Genomic DNA, 22,983 nt, shown 5'->3' with positions numbered 1-22,983 from the left:
TCTATTTGACAAAACTTCTGGACCATAAAACATAAAAGAATATGAGAGAAAGAAGCATTTTGAAAGGAATAAACTCCCACTATGTATTTTGGAAATATTTATAAAGCAGCTGTGATTCAAATGTTTTAATGGAACCATATATCATGATCCTATTTTTATCTTGCAGCTGCTTTCTAGTTATTTTCTCTTTGATGCAAGCAAAAGCTCTGAAAAATAAATTGAACTGAATGATACGATATTTGGGAAAAGTAAAACAGAGATTATAACACTTTACCTTTTCTGCTTCCCTCTTCAATTTCTCTGTGTGTCCAAATTTTTTTTGATAAAAAGATAATAAGGGGCTGGAAAATGCCATTTTTCACTGTTTTGTTAATGGATTTTACCTTTGGAATATGAATAACCACTTTCCCTCAAGTCACAGCATAGAATATAACTGTATAGATTAATGTTTTCCTCTATTGTATGTTTTAAAATATTTATTAAAACTTTTCTAAAATATATAGCAAAAATCATGAGTTAAAATAAAAATATTACAGCCAATATACTGATACCTTCATTATAATTCTCTTATGAATTAAATGTATTTTTATTTTCCATAATCTAACTTAGTCTGTTCTTTAAGCTTGCTGTTTTCTTAAGTGAATACTTGCTCCAACTCCGCTTTATTTTTTAATGTTTGTATTTTTCTTACAGGGCAAACAGAGACAATGTAAAAATGTCTCTATCTGCTTTAAAACTAAAACAAAATAGGGTTTTTTAAATTGGTCTTCCATTAAACTATATTTATTTTCAGTTAAGAAAGATTCTACTTATCTCTCTTGCAAACAACAGCAATTGCTCAAATACATCAAACTTTATTTTTAAATAAAAGTAAAATTAAAATACCCTCAATGGAACTATAAATAGCATTATGTTTGTTTTTTATTTGCTTTGTTTTCATTGTTTCTGAAAAAAAGCAAAAAAAAAAAAAAGATAGAAAAAATACTGAATCTGACAAAATACACCATCTAAATATAACAGCTAAACTTTTTTTTAAAATATATGTTGCTGAGAAAAATGGAAGAGGGATACAATTATGTATTTAAATGTTTCTATATCATATATATCAGATGGCAAATATTAACTGAGAAAGCTTATTTATCATCCTTCAATACTTTTTTATTTCTCACAATGGAAACTGGTACAGTTCTGATAAACATTCAGAAATTTGTTAATCAATGGTGAATATGGCCATTAAAATATGAAATAAACCTATTGAAAGCAAACACATCAGCATATATGACTCTCCACTAAATCAATATACAGTGGAATCTTAAGAAAAAGTAAAATCTAGTTGACAATTTGCTTTTGGTTATCTCTGCAAAGTGCATGAGTAACAATATCAGACACTGTTTTGTACAAATCGAATTGTATTCTGGGCTATCTTAATTTTGTAAAAAAACTATGACTTCTTAAAACATAATTTGTTGAAAGTAAGTATTTCTTCTTGGAAAGGCAGGAAGTTACTTCTTTCTCTATCAAAATAAAGCCCCAAACTAAGTATTTCAGAAAAACAATAGATGCGTCCCTTTTGTGTCACAACAATGAATCACCTAGACTTTGAATAAAACCAAATTACAGTTATCTTTTTTAAAAAGAATCATAACTTATGCCTTGAATATTAACAAGTAGGATTTCATTTTATTTCAAGTTTATGTTTTATTTTATCACTGGTTTCAATTTATTTTACAGCTATTATATGCCTATTACAGAAAATGTTACTTTCCAAAGCTATGCTATTGAAATGTCTGTACTTTACTATCTGATAAAATTAGGTCATTTATGGTCATTCTCTGTTGATAACCTCTTCAACTTCAACTACATCTTTGTGTTAGGGATACTTGAACAAAATTGGCATGTGATTGGAAATATTTATAGCAATTCAGTTTAGCATACAGCAGATAAGAAAAGCTACACAACAAAACTTTCAATTCAATAATATATTTCATATGTCCCAGCTGGGCTTATATTTTTTAACAGATTTTCATTGGTTTGATAGGCTAGCACCATACTTGATACATATAATATACTCGGTTCACATGGAATAAATGAGACAAAAGAAAATAATCTTAATGTACGGCTAAAAAAGTGACTGTGGGTAATAGATAGTGGAGTTTTAATCCATCACCAAGTTGGGAAACCATCAGGGCGATGGTGAGAGTGCAAGCTGACATCTGGGGCCTTTATGGATGTGAATCAACTATTGCTAAATAAAGTCAATCCTCTCTAAGAACACACCATTACTTTCGCCATGTATAATTTTATCAAATTCTTCAGTGTCCAAGTATGGCAAATATTATTTTTATTTTGTTTATTTGCTCAGACCCAACACCTAGGAGTCATTATTGTTTCTTACCTTTTCTCATACATCCAATCCATAACAAATTCTGTAGGTTGTACCTTCAAAAATATACCCTTAACTTAACCCCTTCCTATATCCACACCTACCACCAGTCCAAGCCACATTGATCTCTCCTGGACTACTGCTCTAGACTCATAACTTGTCTCCTGATCTCCCACTCAACAACCTTTTAAAACTGAAGCTAGAATGTTATTTCTCTGTGCAAAACATTTAAAGCAATGCTGCCCAAAAGAAATACAATGCAAGTTGCACATGTAAATTCAAATTTTTTGTAGCCACATTAGAAATTAAAAATAAAAATGGTGAGATCAATATAATATATTTATTTAACCAAATCTATCCAAAAATGATCATTTCAGTATGTAATCCATATAAAAATATTAAGGAGATATTTTACTTTCTTTTTTGTACTAAGTCTTTGAAATCTGGTGTGTATTTTATACTTACAGCACCTCTCATTTGGACCTGTCACTTTTCAAGCACTCAATAACCACATGGAACTAGTGGCTACTATATTGGACAGTTATAAGGATTTTCTATCTTAGGCAGAGTAAAATGTTAAATCCTTCAAGTGGCCTATGAGATCCTATATAACTCATTCCCTACCTAGACATCTATATCTTGATATGACCAGTATGCCCCTTAATCTTGATTTTCATATCTGTGGTGTCCTCCTTCTGGGATAACTCCCACCACCCCTAACCCTCCCCACATCACCACAGACCCATGACTTTCTCCCTCACTTCTCTCAGGTTTCTGCTCGGCTTTCACCTTATTAGAAAGGTTTTCCTCAATCATCCTATATGAAATAGTACTTCTCTTCCATATTTTTATATTGTTACTTTAATTTGTCTTTATCATAGTTATCACTACCTAGCATCACATTATAAATTAATTTATTATTCTTATTCTATTTGCTGTTTTCCCCCAACAGAATGTAAGCATCATGGGAACAGGGACTTTGCTTTAATTCACTGTTAAATCTACAGTGCTTACAACCAGGAACTACCCTTTTTTTAATGACTAAATTGCCAGCTTCAGGATATGGATATTAGGAATCAAAAAGTTTAATTTCCTGGCCCAAGACCTCTTAGTCACTGGTGGGCCAGGGCGTGAGCCTAGGTCCTCTGAATTCAAAAGGAACAGCCTTCCTAGGAAAAATTATTAATATATATCACTTGGGAATTTCACACAAGATTTTCCCCAAAGTGTTTTCTTATAGGAGTTTGAATAGAATAGATATGCATTATAACCTTTTCTCTCTACAAAGTATAATGCTCTAAATTAGGAGTTGCTAACTTAGAGCCCTCAGGCTAAATCCAGCCTACTACCTCATTTTGGAAATAAAGTTTTATTTGTAAAAGGATTTTGCTATAAAAATTACTAATTATTGTTAATATTTAAATATTATAATAAAAGAATTAATTTAATGAAATAACAAAATTTAAAAGTAAAAATATTATTTTTAAATTTATAATTACTAAACTATTAATATATCCCTTTATAGAAAGTTCCCTGAGCTCCTCAACTCTAAAGCAAAGGGTAGGTAAAAATGATCAAAGATAATGTATTTATTGATTTACCTTTCAACTTCACCTTTCCCCTCAACACCAAGTCTTTATTATGCAGATTTAAGACAGTGTAAGTGCTGGCACTTATTTTTTACTGTTTCATAGGTTTTCTTCCCAAGAGACTTTATAATTCTTATCCCAGAAATACACATTTTGGCTAGATTTCTAAAGTATGTTTGGAACCTTAATTCCAGAAGCTATAAATTAATTACACAGACACATTTCATATGCTATATAAATATTCTAGGAAATAGACTCTTCCAAACCAAAGCAATAACTACGTCAATAAAGTCCTGATTTCACTGAATTTTCATATTGTATTTAGAAAGTAAGAGAAGCATTTGATCAACTCCAAGATCTAAGTTATCAATTCTGCTTCATACTGTAACACAATATTTCTAAACTCTTTTATTTATACTTTTGAAAATGTCATTTCCATAGATTCTTAAGGATTTAAATTTTAGAATCCCAAACTTCTTTTATTTATCTGGGCTTCATGGTGAAGTGGAAAGAGAAAGGAAGAAGACAGAAAATGCAAACATTTCTTAGCTTCTTTAGACATTATTGCCAATCATTTGTAGTTAAAATAAGGTCTCCTTAACCTTATCCTCACAGCTATTTCTACTCCTTAATCTCAAGAATTTGTAAGAGAAAAACAAGGCTCACAAAGAGATACATGCTAAGGTCAACCTAAAATACTTCAAAACATACACACGCGAGGCCACTTGTAAGGGGCATAGCTTCGCATTATGGGGGAATTTGCTGAATACATTAATATAATTAAAAAGATATGTGTTTCATTACAAAGGGTCACTGGTTAATTCTATAACCATTAAAAAACAAAGTAATAAAAATTTTGTTCAGTAGAGCCATTTCAGCCAGTTCCAAGGGAGTGGAAAGTAATTATTAGCATTCCTATAGCACCTAACATTTACTCTTTGAGCATTCTGTTTTCCAGGCACTGTGTTCTTAGCTATCAAAGGATACTGACCCCTTCTGAAAAACCTTCCCCATTGTGAAATGGATATAATAGGTCATTAAATTTTTCTTTCATCAACTCTCCCAATTTGTACTGATTTTCTTCTTATCAGAAAAACTTTGGATTATGATCTGGCCTCATACATGGCCTCATATATGGGTCTACCTAAAGGAAAAAATAAAAGTGATGATCATATGGAGTTCAAGTTTTCCCTTCTTAAGATAGGGAAAGTCTCATAGGAAATACAGAAAATGGCTTTGATGATGATGTGATTTGTCATCTAAGAATGTCTACAGGAAATGAATGTGTTGGTTAGTCTGGTCACTGGAACAATAAATTCCTATATATTTTTTAAACATCTTTATTGGAGTTTAATTGCTTTACAATGGTGTGTTACTTTCTGCTTTATAACAAAGTGAATCAGCTACACATATACATATATCCCCATATCTCCTCTGTCTTGAGTCTCCCTCCCTTCCTCCCTATCCCATTCCTATTTTTAATTAATAAATTAGTACTCTGCTGTCTACCTTGGCTATATGTATGTTTTCATTATGCCCTCCATCCCCTCCCCGCCACCCCAAGACACTGAGAGTGAGCGTTTTGGGCTTCATGGTGCTGGATTAGATCTAATAGTCTTTATCTCTACTTCCATCTTCCATCTACTAAAGTAGCTTTCAAAAAGGAATCATAATGATTACATACTATATGATTCCAAGGGTATTATGTTCTGGAAAAGCTAAAACTATGGAGATAGTAAAAAGATCACTGATTTCTGGGGGTTAGTGGGGAAGGGAGGTTTGAATAGGTGGAGCATGGAGGATTTTTTAGAGCAGTGAATCTATTCTGTATGATACTACAGTGATAGATATATGTCTTTACACATTAGTCCAAACCACAGAATGTACAACACCAAGAGCGAACCCTATGCAAATTATGGATTTGGGATGATTATGACGTGTCGAACTAGGTTTGTTGATTATAACAAACGCACTACTCTGGTGTAAGATGTGGATAGTGAGGGAAGCTATATGTGTGGGGGAAAGAAGTATATGGGTATTCTCTGTATCTTCTACTCTATTTTCCTATGAACATAAAAGTGCTAAAATAAAGCCTCTTTTTTTTAAAAAGGGATCCAAAATTGTTGTGCTTAAGAATCTCTAAATTAACACAGATTGTAAAAACAAAAAAACTATAAAAGGGAATCTGGCATGTGCCTGCTGTGCTTACTGCACTAGCAAATTTATGTTTAATTCTATCAAAAGCAACACAAGATTGACATCCTTATTCCAGTTTTCAAGATGAGAAAATATGGTCCTAAGCGTTAAATATCTTTCTCAGAGGTCACACAGCTACAGTAGGATTCAAACTTGTTTATTTGAATCCATAATCTGAGCTCCCTTACTAAACTATGCTCTTTTAATAGAACATGCAAAAACTCTGGCATCTCTCTGCCTTACCTTACTGACTTTGGATCACTAACCTCATTTGTATAGGATATCTATTATTCATTGAATGTTCACAATTTCCATTGTCCTAGATGGCTTATATTATTTAGTTCTCACAACAATTCTATGACAGGAGTTTTATCTGGTCAACAAGTGGTGAAACTGAGTCTGGGGAAGATTAAATTATTTGCCCAAGCTCGTGTTTCAAAACCAATATTATATGAAGTCAAAGTTCCTTTCACAGTGATATATTTCTCTCAAGACTTGAAAGATGCCTGATTTTTCTCTTTCATATCTTCATATCCATGTAAGAGGAATAAATCATATAATTGCTACGAAATTATACTTTTACATTGCCATTTTTTCCAGTTTTTATAAATTTCGTCTCAATATGAAGAAAAGGGCATCATGATTTTGCTTGTATAACATTTTCATTCAGTAAAATGCATCAAATGCTTACTATATAACTGGAACTATGGTAGTGAAAAGTAGATTTCCTATCCTTATGAAGCTTATATTAAATTGATATAAATATAAACATTAGATAATGCTTTGAACAAAAGCAGAACAAAGGGTTAGAGGTTGAGAAGAGTGTCATCTATTTTGGATAGGGTAATCAGAAAAGCCTGCCTCAGTGGATGACATTAAAGCAGCTAAGAGACAGGCATAATTCTAACTTTTTTCAGGTGTAATCAGCTATTATTTTAATAAAGGTTAAGCATGTATAAACCACTTTTGCAGAAGTAAACAAGGCACTGCATGATTGCTATTCTACACTTAAATGTTAATAATCACCTCTTTCATAGGACATTTTATGTGACATTCATAGGTTGAATTTTCTGAAACGTTAACAAGTAATGGTTGCAAAGCACATATGCTTTTATTACAGGAGAGTCTCTCATGCCTTAATTAGTGCCTACTGTATTTTATTTCACATATAATTACTAAAAGGTTAGCTGTATGACTATCTGAAGCTTCTTCTGGCAACCTGGAAGTGTCAGATATTTTGCTCAAAAGAGACAAATTGACAGTAATTGACATCTGTCAACCTGAACTCAATAGAAGACAAGAAATAACTAATAAATACAACTATAAAATTATTAAATGACGGCAGGCTAGGTTAGGGTAGTTAAGAGTGAAATAGTAAAGACATTTTAATAATCCTTGATAACATTTAGAATATTAGAGAACTGTGAATTAATAATCACAATTTGTCTGAGTCAACAATAACATATTCAGCCATGTACAGTGTACACTGTTCAAAAGGCAGAGGGAAGGCTTCCCTGGTGGCGCAGTGGTTGAGAATCTGCCTGCCAATGCAGGGGACACGGGTTCGAGCCCGGGTCTGGAAAGATCCCACATGCCGCGGAGCAACTGGGCCCGTGAGCCACAACTACTGAGCCTGCGCATCTGGAGCCTGTGCTCCACAACAAGAGAGGCCGCGATAGTGAGAGGCCCGCGCACCGCGATGAAGAGTGGCCCCTGCTCGCCGCAACTAGAGAAAGCTCTCGCACAGAAACGAAGACCCAACACAACCATAAATAAATAAATAAATAAATAAATAAATAAATAAATAAATTTATATATTAAAAAAAAAAGGCAGAAGGAAATGACATACATTTTAGAATAATTTAAATATATGTTGTTTAAAATTAGCAATCTTAGTTTTTAAAAGAATAAGCTTTAGCCATCTAGATACATCACTTTGAGAAATAGCATTCCCCAGACTAGCTGGATTACTGAGATAATGAGCTTTTTCAAGAATCTGGGGCCACAAAATCAAGACATATACTCAAATAATTAAGTTATGATTTCTTATATGCAGCATTTTGAGTTTACGTTGACCCATCAGTCAAAGCATTCTGAATAATAAGATCTTCTCACATCTAATTTTCATTCCTATTTGAACGTACTCTTAGAATCTTCACATATTCCAAATGAAGCTACCTATTTCAATAAAAGAGTGAGCTAAATTGTTTTTAAGAAGGTATTATAAAATATATGTTTAGTCTGAACATTGTAATTATTAAAATGACCTAATTCAATAAAAACTATAGCCATATGAAAATAAACATATAAGTAAAGAAAAATCATTACTCTGTAAGATCTTCTATCTTTTTTTCCACTAGAGTAGGGGGTACATTAGAAACAATGACTTGCATATCCAGTTGATTGACCACAGAGACCTGAAAGAAGAAAAAACAGAATTCATTTGGCTTTTACTCATTAGCCTTTCTATAATCAAAAATTAACATTTTTTCCTTCCCTACTATGCATAGTGGTTTCCCATTTATAAATTTAGGAATAAATGATATTTCTAGCTACACAATCTCTACTAGGTATGTTGGAGCAGGTTGAGAATGACAGACTAGTTGTTTACTTAGAAGTTATAGAACCCTAAGTGACTTCGACTGTTGTTGGTTTCGCGTTTGTTTTCTTGGCTTTTACAAAAGCATAAATGAAGGTGGTTTTGTATGTTTTTTTAATTGGGTTATTTAAGAACACTCAGCAAAATGGAAAACCCAGCTTTTAGATTTTATAAATCCTAAGAGATCATTTATTCATTGTGACTAAGAATCTGGGATATGGATAGTTGTTAGAATAATTCATTCCATGAGATCACCACATATAGAATTCATGTCTGCTTTAGCCAACTTTATGTTTGTGTAGATAAAGAGATATATACATACAAACTTACAGAGAGGGCTAAGATGAACTAATTTAACAGCTGTTTATGAATCCACTCTTTCATGTAACATTTACAGAGTCCATTCTATGTTCTTATTTAGAAAAATGGAATAAAAACAATAGCATTTATTCTCTGCTTACAATGTATCATTTACTGTTTTTCTCAATGCTCTAAGGAATTAACACTCATGTAATTCTATAAATCACCATATCAGGTAGTTATGACTATCATTCCATTTTTTAAATATGAAAACTAATAAAACAAAGAGCCATTAATAACCTGGGCCCAAATAAGCATAATCTCCAGAATATGTGCTCTTTACTATTACCCAATACAGATGTAAAAAATGTAAAGTCAAATCATACACTGTGCTGCATGTACAATGCAGGATTAAAATTGTGTAAATGCATATACACCAGGACCATGAATTGAATACTTTGGATTAGATAGATTTAGCACCATATATCTGAATATAATTTATACTAGGGAATAACTTCATGTTTATATATATTTTTGATATAGGCTGCAAATATAGTTGCCCATACATGCCCTATCAGGAGTCACAAACTCAAATGTTTTCAGGGACCAGGCAGGTAACCTAAATAAGTGAAGTAGCCAGAAGTATGAAATAATAGGGAGAATTGGAAGTCTCTTAAATCAGAGAGCATACGACTCCTCTGAAGAGGTCAGCTACTACTCACCTCTAATGAATGTTGCCATGTGGGAAAACAGGTGCAGATTTCCTGGAGTTTTCCATTTTTCAGGAAAAGAAATACTGTGTGAAATATTTACAACTAATTTGAAATCTTTCAAATCATTTTGTGGGCCTAATAATTCATGTCTGCCGACTATGTTAAGCCAGGTGTCTATCTTATTATCACCTGTGAGCAAATCGCTAACATTGACAGTTCCAATCCTGTATCCCTAACTCATTACAGGTATCTGGGATCCAATGTTTAAATTTCCCTTAAACATGTACATGAATCTTGATTGTGTCTCCACACACATAAAAAAAACCTAAGTTCATTAGAATAAGGGATTATCACAGTTTTTCTGTAACTTTGTCTTTTTACCTTTTGTATCAGTCCTGAATAAAAAAACAGACAGAAATTACATATAAGGTTTTTTGTTATTTTTTTGTTTTGTTTTCTGTTTTTTATTTTAGTTTTTAGTAGTAAAAATACATGGTAAAAATCTCTAGAAAAATATATATGAGATTTGTGAAAATGTGTTTCCTTTCTTCCTTCCTTTCCTCTCTTTCTTCTTTCTTTTCTTCCTTCCTTCCTTATCTTTTTTTCCCTTCCTTTCAACATTGGACCAGGAAAGGTTAAAAAAAAAATTCTGGTCAAAAGCAAACAGCCTGGAACAAATAGTAATCATGGACTGTTTTCTCAACAGGAGTAGATTTCTCAGCTTCCTCTGGAGTTTGGTGGAACCATATGATGGAGTTTTGACCAATGGAAAGTTAGTAGAAAGGGAGAAATAAATATTCTTAAATCTGTCTCATGTGTGAACCTCCCCTTTCTTTCCCAATCTCTATCTGAATAAAGAGGCCATAGAGAAGGGCACAGAAACATGATGGAAGGAAAACTGAGTCCCTGAATCTCTATTTGCAAGAGAGCTGTCAAGAACACCACCCAACCATATATGCTCTCGTTGTGTCATGTGAAAGAAAAATAAAACTTGCTAGTTTAAGCCACTGAAATTTTAGAGTTTTCTGTTACACAATCAGCCTACCAAGACAAACACTGAGGGATTTATTACACACAGCTGTTAGATTTTCACTAATTGTAGAACAACGAAAAACTAGAATGTTAGTTATATTTGGTGCAGGGAAATGGTAAAATTCCCCTTTGTATACATAAGTTCTGAGTTTTGGAAGTTGATTTACAAGTAAACTGTTGGAATGCAATCAATTCAACTGCTAGGGACTCTATCTGGAAGCAAAATTTGGCCTTGCAGATATAAGTAACTCTATCATTTGCCTTTAAAGGACTGTCAGTACTTTCTCTTTATTCAGAAGGATAAATTACTTCAAAAGGAATTTTTAATTTGTTAAACAAAATGAATTAAGATTTAAGGTCATCTGGAATATATACATATTAAGCTTACAATTTATCAAATTTATCAAAAATATTTTATTAACTATTATTAACTAATATTAACTATTTTGAAAACATGCTTTTATACTCTTAAAATAAAACAGTAATGTATTTCTAATTCTGATAAGATAGAAAAGTCAGACTGCATTTAACTACAAAAGTAGTTTTCTTAGATTTATCTATAAATAGTTAATTTAAAATCTCCTTAATGTACTGACATATTATTCATGTAGAGGGTACATAGTTTAACTATGAAGATGAAGACAATAAGCTATTATAGCTTAAATTTTGACCTTTCAAAAATATTATATGTCCCTGAGTCATTGGTTTCTTATATCATCTATAGCAAAGATATTTATATGTTTAAGATTACTAGACTTTATTTATGTTACTTTTCTAGTATAGCCTTTATGCAAATACTTTCAGAAATACACATCAGTTTATTACACTAAACACTTAAAAAATTCTACTTTAAAGTTGCTTCACTTAATTCTTTATGCCTTAATTACTAATGAAAGTTTTTCCAAAAAATTATTTTTATCATTTTTGGGTTTGATCTTTGTAATGGATTAAAATTACTAGGTATGGTCAAAAGGAAAAAAGAAAAGTAACATTTGTGCAGCACATAATTCCAAAAACAGAGGTTATCAATTTACATACTTTATACATTTTTTTACATTTTTTTTTTCATATTAAGTCTCTGAAGTCCAGTGTGTATTTTACACAGTACATCTAAATGCAACCTAGCCACATTTCAAGTGCTCAGAAGCCACATAGCTAACATATTATACAATGAATAGAGACCCACACAATTTATTGCTTGGACTGGTCACTATTTCTCCTAACTGTCTCTGGTGCCATCTCACTTCTTGAAAAGAAGAGGTATCTTAAGAATTTTTTTAAGATAATTGTGTATATTTTCTTCAATACTCCACCAAAACTCAAGTGGGAGTTTCTTCAAGGTGAGTTTCAATGTGAAATCTAAAACCATGTTTAGTTACCCTAAAATACATTTATCTATCTTGCACTTTGAATGGATTTTTTTATCTTTGAATTTTTTTTTAACATCTTGCATTGGTCATTTGGAAAATATTGGTTCACTGAATATTGCAGGTTTTTCAAATGTTGACACATTTCATTAGGCAATATCAAGAAAAAAAATCAAATTCTTTAATATGACCACTGATCTCATCAGAAAAGTCTGAGTAATGGGAAGCTGTCAAGTTCACAGTAGTGAATACATGCTTCCCAATATTCTAATTTGTGCTTGAAGGCTTGAATGTCATCATTAACAACAAATACTGTCAGTTGTTTTCCTTGAATTGACAGTCTCATCTTATTCATTTTTGTGAAAATGCCTATCAATATTCAAGTCTGCATAACCGTATTTTATCTCTAAGTTATTTTTTCAAATAAAAAGCTATTCCTTGAAAAAAGCAGCTAATTCAACTTGCATAGAGCTTTTCTGTCAGACAACCATGATACTTCCATACACACCAGACGTGCTTTATACCTACTTCCTATTTCATTACAGAAAATATTGAAAAAGTGTTTAGTCAAGAGTAGACATTGCTTAAAATTAATGTTTTACTGCTTAAGTAAGGGCATTCTTAGTTGAAACAGGCTTCCTTTTGTCTGTTTATGTATGGCTATGAAGCATACAATGGCAGCAGCAGGGCAAATGCAACGTGGTAAAAAGGCAAATCATGTCCTAGTATCCTTATTAAAAGAGTTTTGATCTCATGGGCCCTGAAATGATTTGGGGGACCCTCAGGTTTTCATGGACCACACTTTGAGAACTGCTAACCTGTATTGTAAGAGAGGGGCCATTCATTCACTGAACTCATAGGCATTTAGTACTCACTCAGTGACAGGAATTATTATAGGTGCTTGAGATACATCAGGGATTTAAATAAATAAATAAATAAATAAACAACATGTCCTCATGGAGTTTTTCTGAGGAAAAAACATGAATATGATAAGTCTTTTGAAAAAAGAAAGCAATAAAGAGATGTAAAATGACACAGTATGTTGCAATATTAACTAGGATGGTGAGAGTAGGCTTCACTGTGAAATACATTCTTGCAAATATTTAGAAGAGATAAGAGAGCTAGTCCTGAACACATCTGGCAAAAAAGCATTCTAGGTAGAGCCATTGCAAAATCTCTAAAGTGAGAGCATTTCTGGCTATTTCAGGACAGCAAATTGGCCAACATTATTGGGTTCGAAGGAGTTAGAGGGAGAAGAGTAGAAAACGGATCATTGGAGGCCAGATTACCAAGGGTCTCATAGTCTTCTATAATGATCTAAAAACTTCTCTGAAAGAATTGGGGTGATATTAGAAAGTTTTGAGCAGAGAAATAACAGGACCTGAATTACATTTTAAGATATCACTTTACTTGCTATATTAAAACCAGACTTTAGCAGGGCAAGAGTGGAAGCATGAGAGCAAGTTAGTGAGTTTGCACAATGATACAGGTGAGTTACGATGGTTGTTCAACCAAATTGTAACAGAAGTTTTGGAAAATGTGCAGATAACACACATATGTAGCATATGTATGCTATAGTACATATATATACACAACATTATTTACTGAGGAATTAAATGTGTGGTTGAGTAGAGAAAGGAATTAAGAAATTTTTAGCCTAAGGAATTCAAAGTTCATTTGGTCATCAAGCGAAACTGGGAAGATTATAGGTGGGAGAGATGTGATGAGGAAGAGGAGTTCAGCTTAGGAAACATAAATAGATCTTTAGCAGATATTCAAGTGTAACACTGCATGTACACTTGGATATATGAATTTGCTGTTCAGGAATGAGCTTTGGGGTGAAGATATAAATTTGACATTTTCTAATATATAGACGATATTTTAAAGTTGTTGGACTGAATGAGTTTACTGAGTCAGTGAGTGCAGATAGAAAAGAGAATTAATGTCCAAGCTCTAAGGAACATTGACTAAAAGGTCAGGAGAAGAAAATGAACCAGCAAAAGGTTGAGAAGGAATGAACAGTGAGGGAAGAGAAAAATAAGAGAATGGTGGCCTGAAAGCCTAGGAAAGGTAATAATCAATCAAGTGTTGCTGATGGTTCAAATAAGATGAAGACTGAACTTACCAGTGCATTTAATAAGTGAAAGCCATTGATGATGTTGACATAAGCAATTTTGGGTGAGGGGAGAGGAATTTTGATTCAAGAGGGTTTAAGAGAGATTAGATGGTGAGAAATTAGAGTTGGCACTAACAATGAATTTTTCTGGAAAGAGGAACATAGAAATGGAGTGGTAGCTGGTATGAGATGTAGGTCAAGAGGGTTTTTTAAATAATTTTTGAAAAATAGTACAGTTATGGGAATAATCAAATAAAGAGGGGCTATTGTTACTGATAATGTATAAAAGAAGTAGGAGAGTTGCTGAAACAGTGTCCTAGCGCTGGTGAGCAGAATTGGATCTGTTGCACATGTGGAGGTAATGGCTCCAGATAATAGCATAGAGAATTGGGCTTCCCTGGTGGTGCAGTGGTTAAGAATCCGCCTGTCAATGCAGGGGACAAGGGTTTGAGCCCTGGTCTGGGAAGATCCCACATGCCACGGAGCAACTAAGCCTGTGCGCCACAACTACTGAGCCTGTGTTCTAGAGCTTGCGAGACACAACTACTGAGCCTGTGTGCCACAACTACTGAAACCTGCGTGCCTAGAGCCCATGTTCTGCAACAAAAGAAGCCACCAAAATGAGAACTCTGCGCACCGCAATGAAGAGTAGCCCCCGCTCACCACAACTAGAGAATGCCTGTCCACAGCAACGAAGACCCAATGCAGCCAAAAAAAAAAAAAAAAAAAAGGCATAGAGAATTCATCTAAACAAACAGGAAATAAGGCATAGAATGTTGGTGAAAATACTGGTAAGTAGGCGGATTTAGTTGCAGGAGTTGTAGAAGTATCTTTCTAAATGCTTTAACTTTATCCTTCAGTGAAATAGGATGCCAGTTAATTAGGCAATGGTGAGGATGAAGAAGCGTTGGAGGATTGTGAGAGAGAAGCTCTTCTAGGAGAGAAGGAACATGAATGGACCAGGAAATACAATGTGGTTACTGGACAACGTAAGAGTTCACTTGGGGGCTTTCATCATCAATTTAAAGTAAGACTAACTATATAATTGTACATGTTTTTGCAGGCATCCAGCATGGATATAGGTCTGGAGAAAGGAGAAAGTTGGAATTAACTAGAGTTATGTTTTTTCCAAGTGAGTGTGATGTAGGGAAAGAGGGCAAGGAAGTTGCATTTTTATGTGATTGAGTGCTTATAATAATTAATAATGCACTATAAATCTGGCAAGCAGGAAAGAGAAAACATGAGGGGTAGAGGGAAAATGAAAACATAGTAGGCTAAACAGAAAATAGACTGAAGGTCTTGGTGGAGATAGAAGAGTGCTGGAGTTAGCTGAACACATCTAGTATGATGGTCAAAGAATGGGAGGTTTGGAATGGAGGTTACAGAGGGGGTGCCGTAAGTGGAAAGCCATTGGAGGAAGGGCATTCAAGTGATTGTGAGTTCAGGATATTTGAAGAATCATCTCTGCATATAATGAAATTGTTCAAACTTAGGACAGGAGGCTTGTTGGAGAACGTAACAGTAACTCAGGAGGGGAACTCATTGAGATATGTTGGGGATTGACCCAAGGCTTGGGAGATCCCAGCAATAAAGTGAGGCAGCGAGTGACAGTCAGATGATGAAAATCAAGGCTGATTCCTAGGAAGGAGGGTCTAGAAGCAGTGATGTTGTACATTGAGGATCTTATTCTGCCAGTGGATAGTACAAAGTCTGTAACAAACAAAAACAGAAAATAATACAAACAAAAGCTACTGCTTGAGAAGGCAGCAGTAGAAGTAGTAGCCTCAGGGGAGAACCAGATTTGCATTAAGTAAGAAAGTTTTATCTAAATTAAAAATCATATCTTCACTCACCTTTACCAAAAATTTTTCAATGATTTCCCATTATTTTAAGAAAAAGTTCTAATATTTTTAATATGGGCTACATCTTTTATTGATATATGGACCACCTACTTCCATCTCCAGCCCTGTCTCTCATTCACTTTCTCTCCCTCACTCTCCTAAGCTGAGTAAATATCTATCAGTCATTCAGAACTGTCATGATTTCTCTTCCTTCTTGGTTCTGGCACGTGTTGTTCCCTCTGCTTAAATCTTATTTCTCTATGTCTCCCTTCTCTTGATTGAAAGGATTTCTGATTTTATAATAAATATCATTTTGCTAGGAAGGGTTCCTCATATACATATTGTGGTTAATAAATATATCACATTATGTTTACTTTAAACTTTATCTTTCTAAATATATCTTAGATAATTTTAAAGATATACTTTTAAATTCCCTCACAATAGTTTAGAATCCAAATGAGAAATCTATAAACTTCACATTGCTTATGTACATATTACATATATAACCTATAGTTATGTTTTGTTTATGTTATTGTAATATTTAAATTATATAATATTTTAATTATATAGTGTAATATACTTATTATGTAGCCTTAAAGACCACAATGTGCGTATCTTAAATAACAGGAAGAGAAATGACAAAACTATTTTATATAAGGTTTACAGATCTTATTTTTATCAAAAAATCTATGCCAACCTTAATATCTTCTATGTCAAAAGCTTTTTGGCTTACATTGGCCTTTGTTTATTCTATTGCAGCTTTACTGTTATAAATGAGAATGTTCTGGTCTTCATATCCACAATTATGGTGATTGGTCTTCACCATTATCTAAGAAAAATATTTGACTGAGTCTGCATCTATTTGATGGCTAATATTGTCCTGATAACTAGATAAGGAGAACAGTGAAAACTGAAGATTTAGTAAGGTATAAACAGCAAAAGAAAAATTATACTTGATTTTGTCTTTATGTGACAAGTATTTCCAATAGTAATGATACTTATAACTTTTACTAGTTTCATCAGAAAAAAGTCTAAATAATCCACACTTCCAAAGTTGGTAGCAATTCCATTGGATAAATGCTTTGGTGTTGAATATTTTGAATAAATGCCAATATCAGACTGCCCTTGGTAATGACCCACCACTGACCTTGTGTACAGCCTAAGAAAAAGTCAGAGTAGAAAAGTGATATTATTGACTGAAGCCAAATATAACCCCGTCAAGGATCACCAATGTCATCAGTGGGGATTTTGGTAAAACAAGGAAGTCACCTCTGCTGAAACATGAATTTGCTCTAATACATTTCCTTTTGTTTTCTTAATTACAAAAGGCCTAAACGTAATTTAAACAGTAATAAAAATTTCATACATTTTAATTTCTACAGCACAACTCTGTGAAGCATTTTAAAATTTTAAGTAGCTCCAGCCAACTTTATATTAAAAATGAGATCTGTAGACCAAACAGAAGACCAGTGCTTAAGACATTGCTGTCATAGTCATGTTTAAAAACGATATGGTACACTTCCGAAATGTCAGAAAAAATAAACCCCCATAAAGTTGTATTTTTTAATATTCTAAACTATACATATTAACAACCTGGATGAAAATTAATCACATTCTTGTTTTGGAAAACCTATTTCAAACATTTAAAAGTTCTAGGAGTTAAAACACTGACCCCTGGTTAGTACTTGCATGTGCCCACTTATCTGAAGTTTTATCTACTCACAAGAACATCTGCTTTGCCACTTAGGCCCTTCCCATAGTCGTCAGTTGCAATGACTTGAAACTTGAAGTAAGACCTCCTCATATTATGGAAGAGCATAGCCGTTTTGATAAGCCCTGTGTATGTTTCCACCACGAATCCTTCTTTTCCCTCTTTAATTGGTGGTATTATGAGTCTGTATGCCATGGCACTATAATTGCCGGTATCTTTATCAGTAGCCTAGGAGGGAAAAAACACAGGTTATAAATAAGCAGGAAAAAAATAACCTATATTAAAGGGCTTATTTATGTTTGTAAGACTGTTTGTATTTCTTGTGTAATAATAACACAATAAAGCCCTCCTAAGGTTATATTTTTCTAGATACTGTTCTATAGATTTATAGACTTTGTGTACACAGGGTTGAATGGCTATTATGAGAAGGATAATGACTATTAAACTGTGAATACAAGGGACAGAGACACTAACTCAGTCCAGATGATGAACCAAGTGTTTTGATTGGTATGTTTGATGGGTTCAACTCTGGGCTGAGATCCAAAATGGTTTAAGGATGAAACTGTTTGTTCACCTAAACGTTGTCTTGTGTAATAGGCATAGCATGTGATTGTGCTTTTGATCTAACCTACTTCCTAAAGGGGAAAAAATAATGTATTAAAATATCTCAAATGACAACAGGACAGTGTTCAGATCTTTTAAACAATAAATCTAGATATACATAAAGAGATCCTAATTAGTTAGTGCCATATCAAAATTAGAGAGGGTTAGAATATCAGTCCAGCTTCCTTTTTCATCAGCTTGTATCCTGATTAACCAGGATAATTTAATTTTTTTCCTGGTTGTAGGTACTTATGTTCTACATGTTGAGGTTTCTTCACATTTAGAATTTTGAAAGAAATAGTTGCTTAGAATACTTTTTTAAAAATAAAGCTGTGAGCGTAATAATATTAGCCTGTCTCTATGGTTTCTACTTCAGGGGAATTTTTCAGAATGCCAATTTGAGAATTATGTCACAGTGAAATATTTGAAAGTGGAATGGTGGATAAGATAGTTTTAGTGAATTTATACAAGGCTATGTAACTTTATTCATGATACTAGATAGGTAACATTTATATTTTAATTATTATAATTATTTTTATTATCTGGTTATTCTTATTTTATTAAATATTATTGTTAAATATCAGATATCAAGCATTTATGATTTACCATTACAATGTTAATAATTCTACAAAAATAATTTTGTTTAACAAAATTAAAACTCTCTGAGGAATATATTATTCTAGTTACATAAATCAGTGCTGTCCAATAGAACTTTCTGCAATGATGGAAATGCTCTACATGTCCTCTGTCCAATGCAGTAGTCACTAGCCACATATGACCACTGAACACTTGAAATGAGGCTAATGTGACCAAGGAAGTGAAATGTGAATTTTTTATTAAATGTAAATAGCCAAAGACTACAAAGTAAGTGGTAAAGTTGGGCTACAAATAATGACAATAATAGTAAATAATAACAAATGTGTGTTGAGATTCAGCATAAGTTTGAATCCCTAGCTTTAAATTCTATATACGTGCTTAACCATTTAAAACATTTCAGGATAAATTTATCTGTTAGACAAGGTAACTTAAAATAAAAAAATCCAAATATTTTGCTTCAGGATAAAATATTTCTTGAAATTCATAAGTTAAAATTCTCAGCTTTAGAATAGGAGAAGCTCGAGCTACCAGCTCATCTCTTTAAATGCTCCATATGTTTTACATAACGGCGGAGCTTAGTTTTTGCATTAGAGGAATAGTAATTAGATTCCAACATAGGTCACATTATCACTAAAGAGAAAAAAAAAGAAAGAAAAATAGCTATCAAAGTGTTTATTTTTAAGCTTTAAACCCAGGTTTTTATTCATTTAACAAAGTATAAAGTAAGAAATAAAAAGCGCATTCCCAACTAAAATTAAAATCAGAGTTTGAATTAAGTAATCAAAGACATTTCTTTCATATACTGTGAGCAAATTTAAGACATGCTGAATCAAAGATTTGGTTGAATATTATCCTTTCACTTATGATTAACATAGGTATTTCCCCTGAAATAAACATTTTACCATTAATGCAAACTTTATTGAGGTATAAGAAACTGGCCCAAAAAATGTACAAATCATAAATACACAGCTCAATAAAAATTTGCAAAATATACACATCCAATGGACCAGCACCTGCATCAAGAAATCAAACATTACCACCATCCCAGAATGTCCATCCTGTCCTTCCAGCCATACCCAGTTCGCCAGAGAAACCACTATCCTGATTTCTAACACCATTGATTAGTTATGCTTATTTTTAAACTTTATATTGATGGAATCATAATACATGGTCTGTTTCCTGTCTGACTTCTACTCAATTTTGTGTTGTAAGATTCTAAACCTGAATATTTTAAAATAAACCCTGTAACACAACATAATCACATTTAGAAAAGAAAAGGCAGTTACAGTAAAATCATCATGATTGCTTGGTATATTAAGCTTCTTTGCACAGTTCTTACTGATTAACTTCCAATTTCAATAAACAAGTAATTTCACTTTGCTCTATTCCTAATTTATTAAATTATTATAACCACAAAGTACCATATTTTACCTTAACAGATTAAGGTGTTTTTAAACATACTTTTCCTGAAACAAATAATCATTTAATACAAAAGTTTGGGTAACTCAGAAATATCTTTTTTAAATGATTTTCCCTAGTACATTAGGAGCAAATTGTCAAAAATGAGATACAGGGTTTAAAAAAATCATGTTTACTGGACCTTTTTTTTTTTAATTGAATGAAAGATTTCTTAAATTCTATAGTGCTTTACAATTTTCAAAAGTTTCACACAGATGATTTTTTATAATCCCATTATAACTGCTTTTTTTTTTTCTCCTACCCCTATATTGCCCCTCTCCCCTTCCCTCTTTCCACTGGTAACCACTGGATTGTCCTCTATATCTGTGAGTCTGCTTCTTTTGTGTGTTTTTTTTTTTCAAATATATAAAACTTTACTGTCATACGTATGTTGTTAGTAATGACTCCACTTTAAATTTTTAATCTTTGAGTAGGTTTGATCCTCTTTGGAATCTGAAAAGATCTTATTTCAGAAAACACTCATGAGGATAGTTGCCAGGACCATTAGCATTCTTTCAAATCTACCCCCTCTCTCCCAAGTATAGTTGAAACTAGCAAGTTAAAACATGAATGATAAAAATTCCAGTTGGTACTCTACTTATGATCAATTTAAAGGATTATTAAGTTTAACTTTGTCTATTCGATTTCAATAAACACATGATTTAAAACAAAAACCTATAGGCAGTTGACCCTTGCACAACTGGGTTTGAACTGCGGAGGGTCCACTTAAAGTCAGTGACTGAGGCTGGGTCAGTCTCAGGTCAGCAACCTGTCAAGCGCTCTTTAAACCACATCTTTAAACCACAAAGTCCATTTACATTATTTGTGTAATGTTATGTTATAGCTGCTGTGGCGAGCTAACTTTTATTGAGCTATTATGATTTTCCAGGTGCTATGTTAATACTTTTCATACATAATCTCATGCCATCCTTTCTTTTGAGAAAGTTTTATTGTTATTATTTTATAGGTGAAGAGATGGAGGCACAGAGAGATTAGTAACTTGCTCATAATCACAAAGATAGTTGATAGCAAAGTTGGGTAAGTCTCATTCTAAAACCTATACTATAACCACTACATTCAATATGTCAGAATAAGTACCAGGACTAAAATCCCAGTGAAAACAACATTAAATGCTAGATAAATGATCTTCAGAATTTTTCCTAGACATATCAAGGAGATAGAAAGACAATAATAAATATGCAGGTCAACAACTAAGAGAAAGCAAGAATACAAACAGCTTAGTACCGATGGTAGTTTCACCTAGAGGGTTTCTTCTGATCTAGGTGAACTTAAAATTTAATTTATGAGGTCTTGAGTGACTCAGAGAATAGGAGGCAAGACCGAAGGCCCACTCATAGAAGTGAGTCTAATAAGACTCCACTCTCAAGAATGCTAAATTCTCACTTTAAGGGTGAATGAGAAAGTCATCTCTCCTTTCCAGCCACCACTGCCACTACCACCCAAAACTAAAAAGAAAACTGCCTGGTTTAAACCTTGATGTTGAATGCAGTGCAGAAAAAACAAACAAAGAAACAACCAAACAACAACAACAAAAAACAAAAAAACCCCAAAACTTCCTTGAGACTCAATCCATAACCAACACAAGCCTTCATCAGAGTTTGCAGCCTTTATTCACACACTACCAATTTCCTCAACTCAAGGATAAACCATAATATTCTCAATTTGTCAATTCAGTGGTCCTGAGCTCTACCTGAATGAACAGAAAACCCACAACGGGGAATTTGAGAAACTGGTCTTTGACTGACAATGGCCTAGCCTCCTCACAGAAGCAAGCACTTTTTCAAAAAAGCTACCTCCAACATATGCCTCAAATAATTCTAACAAATAAGTTGCAAGAAAGATGAAAACTTAGAGTCAAATAATTCTCAAAATGAACAAGAAACAAAATACCATGAGAAAAGAGTCTATTGTGATAAAAAATCAAAGTTGTACCCACAAAGGCTTTAGATATTTGAATTAGCGGACAGAGAGCATAAAGTAAATGAACAATATATTTCACTAAATAATAGTGATCTTTAAAATATAAATAAAATGAGAATAGTTGAACTTAAGTAAAATGTATTTTCTAGAAATGAAAAAAATAATTGAAATAAAAAGCTCATAAATGAAGTTGTTAGAAGGTTAGGCATAGGGCACAAGAGTATTAGTGAACTAAATGACAGAGCAAAAGTTAGGCCTGATGCATTCTGGGGGGCTAAGTACCAGTTTGGAAGGAAAAGCTTTGCCTAAAATGTCATTAGTGAACTCAAGCATGAATAGAGCAAAAGAGCCAAGAGGTGTATTTTCTTAAATAAATAAACTATGTGTATATAACCTGCATTGTTTCTTTAAAAATTGGAAAACATTCATAGAGATATTCTATGAAAGGGAAAAAAATAAAAATTATAAATCTATTCCATCATTTTTTAGATAGTAATAAGGGGACATCTAACAAGTTTGGCTAAACGAATGTCTAAA

The 22,983-nt window shown here is 33.0% G+C and overlaps 2 protein-coding genes across 8 annotated transcripts in view; one reads left to right on the top strand and one right to left on the bottom strand.

Annotated features, from left to right (window-relative positions):
* The window catches only part of PCDH15 (protocadherin related 15), a 751,961-nt gene that overhangs the window by 45,490 nt on the left and 683,488 nt on the right, over positions 1–22,983 (bottom strand). For all 7 annotated transcript variants that reach the window (XR_014230935.1, XM_082339387.1, XM_082339383.1 and 4 more), the window contains 2 exons: positions 17,860–18,075; positions 8,497–8,585 (listed from right to left, as the gene is read on the bottom strand). Coding sequence is in view for 6 of the 7 variants with exons in the window: in XM_082339387.1 (XP_082195513.1) it covers positions 8,497–8,585; positions 17,860–18,075 (305 nt within the window). In the remaining variant the exon portion in view is untranslated. The remainder of the gene's footprint in view (positions 1–8,496; positions 8,586–17,859; positions 18,076–22,983) is intronic.
* LOC309635420 (uncharacterized protein) overlaps positions 1–22,983 on the top strand; it is a gene marked incomplete at its 5' end in the record, with an annotated part of 576,760 nt that overhangs the window by 485,315 nt on the left and 68,462 nt on the right. The gene's annotated exons all lie outside the window — the stretch shown is intronic.

Source organism: Balaenoptera borealis, assembly GCF_965194805.1.
Source record: "Balaenoptera borealis genome assembly, chromosome: 10".
Classification (NCBI taxonomy): domain Eukaryota; kingdom Metazoa; phylum Chordata; class Mammalia; order Artiodactyla; family Balaenopteridae; genus Balaenoptera; species Balaenoptera borealis.
Note: the sequence above shows the minus strand (reverse complement) of the source record. Positions and strands in the feature narration are given on the sequence as shown.